At 44.2% G+C, this 5,381-nt stretch overlaps 1 protein-coding gene across 1 annotated transcript; it reads right to left on the bottom strand.

Moving 5' to 3' along the window:
* Positions 1 to 1,868: 1,868 nt before the first annotated feature.
* LOC119282730 (pre-mRNA-splicing factor ISY1 homolog) lies at positions 1,869 to 2,720 on the bottom strand. The gene has a single exon (XM_037562853.1). It carries the CDS (start codon positions 2,718 to 2,720, stop codon positions 1,869 to 1,871), a length of 852 nt encoding a protein of 283 aa, XP_037418750.1.
* Between the last annotated feature and the right edge of the window lie 2,661 nt (positions 2,721 to 5,381).

Raw genomic sequence — 5,381 nt, 5'->3', positions numbered from 1 at the left:
CAGGGGTATCTCACATCTACTCCCTCCGTTCGGAATTATTTATCGTAGAAATGAATGTATCTAGACATTTTTTAGTTCTAGATACATTCATTTCTGCGACAAGTAATTCGGAACGGAGGGAGTATATCTCTTCAGCAGCCACCAGTCAGGTATACGTGTAGTGGAACTATGTATGTGCATTGTGCAATCTATTAATTTTGCATCTGACGGACAAACACATCGATCATATTCTTAATCCATGCGTCTTATGCCGTTCTGACATACTTCACCCATGACACTTTTTTTTACACAAAAACTAAACCAGAAAAAGATTCTGCAAATAGTGTGTTTCTCTCATGCTCATTCTGTTAGCCTACATACCTCTTTAGAGAGCACAAGCTCCCATATCTGAATTTTATTTTCGACATTGAGTTATCATATGCGCATTTTGTTAGCCTACTTACTAATTTAGAGAGCATGGGAATATGATCCTGATGGCTTCTATTTGTTACAGTTGAAAAATATGATACGATACCTACATGTGATGGATGGCAAGCTTATATTCAGATTTGTTCAGATCTCACCTGTCACAAGTGTCGGACAATTTTCTTCTGATGGCAAGGATGTAGGACAATTTGGTGGTCCTTGCTGGTATTGTTGCCGCTCCCATTAATAGACAAGTATCGGACGAGACAAAATTTTCAGCGGGTGGCTCAAACGGGATGGTCCATGCATGCAACAGTCTACAACAGTCTTACCCTGCCCTCCCGAATTCCTCATTTCTTTAGCTTTTACATTCAACCAACTGAACTTACCATTTTTTATGGTATAAGCATGGATGAGTTGATTGGTTCCGTTCACTCTATTTCTCCTACTCATAGGAGCGTCAGTGGTTTTAATCTGCTGCCAGTTGCCTGGCACTTGGTGAGAGACCTATGTGATATTAGAGCACTTTCATGTAACCTCTTTTGAAGTACCTCTGTCCAGGTACAGTTTCTAAAAGAATAGATAAGTCGCATCACTGAAAGGCAAAGGTTTTGCTTTTTTGGCAACAGTCGACATATTTGGACAAAGTCCATGTGTAATAATGTTACTTCACTGGGTTTTGGTCATACATTTATTTGAATTTTTTTGATTGGTGATATATCAGTATCTCATTTGGTTAGTACTGCATATATGAACATTGGACACACTATCGCAGTTTCATCTGGTACTATTTTCACATTGCACATAAACTATACACTTGCAATTTGAGTTCACAAGTTTTACTTGATTGCTCATTTTAATCAAAGCACTATTAATCTCTACTTTGGCAACACCCCACCATTAACTTCCTTTATAGTAGTACAGCAAAGCTCTTTCAAGCTTAGTGATGGTAAGAATTAATTTTGTATTTAGCTGAATACAAGGTGCAGACAACTTTATCAGGAAAAATAGATCGAAAAGGGTAATATCAATAATTATTTTTTTTCCAACGGAGCCAAACAACCTATTAGTAAGTCCATTGCTTTCTTAACTCTAGCAAGTCAATTTAGCTGTCTTTTGTTTGCCGAAATTCCATTTAAGTGTCCGTATTTATTTTAATATTATTTGGATTTATATAAATTATAAGAAACTATGCATGTGTTGTTTTTGTTAGGTTGCACATGTGTACCCATCAATAGGTTCTTATAAAATGTTCCGTAGCAACGCGCGGGTATCACCTAGTTCACATAGTGCAAGACGCCTTTGCCTAAAAATTAAAAAACCATTCGCAGCATGAAGGCACTAAAGAGTAAATGGGCACACACAAATTACAGGGCAACAAAGATCAGTAGAGCAGTAGAGCATTACAGCCAAGATAAACAAGAACATATATATATACACGTAGGTCTATCTCCTAGCTAGTCCTAGCGTTGCACGTTGAGCATATCTCCTTGGCCTCCATCAGCTCGATCGCCTTGCACGGCATCACTTGTGTACTTGCTCAGCAGCTCCTCCTTCTTCTCTAGCACCGTTCGCTCAATCTCCTCCTCAACCTCCTCCTCCACCTCCTCGAACAGCACCTCTCTAGCAGTAGCAGCCTCCCCACCACTCCCACCTGCTGCAGCCGCCACCTCGCCACTCGCCACATTCTTCATGGCCTCCCGCGCCACACGGTGCCACTCCGTGACAACCTCGTGCCGCATGCGCTTCTCAGCAGCAGCCTCATGGGGTTCAAGCGCACCGTCCTCGTCGTCATAGTAATAGTATCTGCAGTACCCGGCATTGATGCGCTTGTGAATCCCGTAGCGGGTGCCGCGCTTGCGGACGTCAAGTGGCTTGTCAAATAGCTCACGGACGCCGGGGAGCTTCTTGGCAGCGCCAAAGTAGTGGTAGCCCGGTCCACGGCCCGAGGGGTTGGGGATGGCGACGATGTTGCCGTCGAGGTCGGTCATCAGGGCGGCGTTGGAGCTCCGAGAGTAGTCTTGGCCTCTGAGCTCGAGGATGCGGCGCTCCCAGTGGCTGCGCTCGCGGAGAAGCTTGTTGATCTGGTCGTTGAGATCTCGGAGGCGGTGCTCCCCGAGTCCCTCGTTCTGGATCTCGGCCAACCTGACGCCGATCTCGCGCAGGACCTCACCACACCAGCGGTCGGCGTCGGCGAGGTCCCGGCACTGGGAGGCGAGGTACGGCCGGCGCTCGCGGGGCTTGCTCTTCTCCTCCTGCTTCATCGTGGTGAAGCGGTTCAGCAAGGACTGCGCTTTCTCCTCGTTACGAGCCATGGTGGGCGGTCGCGCACAGCGGCCGGTGGCAGCGGCGCCGATGTTCGCTCGCGAGCTTGGGGACGAGGGTTTGTGTGGACGAGGGATTGGGGTTTGCGGGCTGGGCTACCTTTATGTATTACGTTATATATAAGAGGAAGCAGCTTCGATGGCTCACCTGGTTCGTATCCGCTCCGGGCTCTGCGTTCGCCGGACCAGTCTTTTCTTTTCCGTTAACTGGTGAATGTTCGCTGCGAAGTAACTCCCAACGAACGTCCTCGCAGCCGTTTAATCAAGATTAAATGATGACATTTAAAAAAAAATCTGAAAGTGTCTTCTAGGATGAAATTGTCATGCTAGCTAGTCTCAAAATATGTCACCCTACAGCTAAAATTGCAACGGAAATTGTTCGAAATGTCACTCTCTTCAGCGAACGTCCGCCAACTAAAAGATTCTTTTTTTATTTTTTATTATAGCAAAATTATCTCTGACAACTAGGTGTAAATCCACGCAAAATAAAAAGGACCCTAATGGCAAGCTAATGTTTATTCTGTGAGAATGAACATTTTGTAACACGTTATAACCACATATGCTCACATACACGCATATACATTCACCCCTATGAGTACACGCACGCACACCTTATCTCTATGAGCACCTCCGAGATATCGAGCCAACACAACTGCTTGATATTGCTGAAGTCACCACTGACGTCTCCTAGTCAATGGAAACACCTCCTCCCATTGAATGATCATTACTGGAAACACTGAAATAAATTTAGCAAGATAAAGGCACCAGTGCCAAGTATAGGTTTTAAACTTTAGTGAGCTGGTTTCACCACACGGATGTTCCTCTCAACAAAGCTTATATGACCAAACACCGATTTTCCTTGTCCTTTGCTCAAAGAATCACTCCGAGAAACATTCAAGAATTGTCATGTTAAAACAAAGAGTTTTGTTATCCTATAATAGAAATATTTGTCATGCTAAACAAGCAAAAAATGACAAGCTATAGAACAAAAATTGCCATACTACAACAGAGAAAATTGCCATGCGTTTCAGAAAATTGCCATGTTGCAGTAGAGATAATTATCATGCTAAAGAGAAGAGGAAGTTGCTCGCATGTTTAGAAATTGACATGCGCAAAAGAGAATTACCATGTTAGCAGAAAGGAATTACCATGTTACAACTGAAAAATGGTATGGTACAACAGAGAAAATTGTTAATTTACCATGCATGTGTAGGAATTACCATGCTACAGCGGGATGATTCGCCATGCTATGCAGAGAAGTAGTCATGCATGATTTTAGTAATGTGCATGCTTCACATCGTGGGTGGATGTCATGCTACACGAGGTTGTTTCCTTGGGTGGGTGCATTAGAGGGAATGTTTGCGTTGTTCCCTGTGAAGGGTGCATAGGAGAGGGAATGCCCACGGGAATTGCCATATGTCATCACTTTTAAAATTCATGCTAGAATCGCCGCTTTACGATTGCATGTGTCCCGAGAGTACTCATGAAGATCCCGAAAGGTTGTAGAAGGTCCTGGAAGATTTTGAAAGGTTATAAGAACTTCAAAGATATTCTAGAAGGGCCTTCATTGCAAAAAAAAAAAATCTGGAACAATACCTTTGTTGCAAAGATTTTCTGCAACAAGATCTCTATTGCAAAACTTCCGCACCCGCAACTCTGTTGCATGGTGAAAGACAGCGCTCTGCTGCCCGATGTCTGCACATCAGACGGCTCGCGAGGCGGTGGATCTTTTAAAACTATCCGTTAGCCGACGCGTAGCAACACCTTTTTTTTTAATTATTATTTGTCTCCATATAGTCCCATAGAACAAATGTTCCTATCTTTTATACACCTATATTATATACTCCCCCCGTGTCTGGCCTAGGAACGTCCCCATGCATGTGAATCGTGGGACCAAGTCGAAGGCAATGCAAATTAACTACTTCCACCATTCCATATCGAAACTACTTTGCGCACCACAGAGGCATGGCCAATTCAAGAAGGATGCAAAATCTGAGGATGTACTGAAGTTTGATTTCTAACACCACCGGCTTCATTAATAGCATCGTCCACGGACATGCCATTGTATGTACAGCAACATCCGTTCCATATTAAGTATCGTCGGTACTAAATCAGCGACACTTAATATGAAATGGATGGTGTAATTATTACTAGTAACCAGCTTACTGTAATTACTTCTTCGAAACAGTAAACCAAGAGCCAGCCGGGCTTTGCTTGGATCAAATTAACCTGTCGCCAGACATCTTGGACTAATCGATCGACCCAGCAATATAATCAAATTAACAAGCACCATCGAACCCATCAAATTAACAAGCACAAAGTTGTACAGTTTAGGCAGAGTAGTACTGAAGATACAGGTCCAGCTGTTGTCTTTGTCCAGGTTTGAAGACGCAGCAAAACGAAGATCTTCACATATGTTTGAACCGGGCTAAAACGTAGAATGGCACCACGCCTGCATGTTGTCTCGAGAAATAAAAAGAAAGAAAGGAATAATGGTACTGGATCATCCATCCTCTTCGGCATCGAGCAGAGCACTGGCGCCCGCCAGCCGTCAGATTTAGCTCAGCTCTCCTTGCGATCGCCGCCAGCTCCGACCCGGCTCCCTTGTCGTCGGCGACCTCCACCGACGGGAGGGTATGCAGGGTCAAATAC

Source organism: Triticum dicoccoides, chromosome 3B, assembly GCF_002162155.2.
Source record: "Triticum dicoccoides isolate Atlit2015 ecotype Zavitan chromosome 3B, WEW_v2.0, whole genome shotgun sequence".
Taxonomy (NCBI): domain Eukaryota; kingdom Viridiplantae; phylum Streptophyta; class Magnoliopsida; order Poales; family Poaceae; genus Triticum; species Triticum dicoccoides.
The sequence above is the reverse complement of the archived record's forward strand: the minus strand, read 5'-3'. Positions and strand labels throughout refer to the sequence as shown.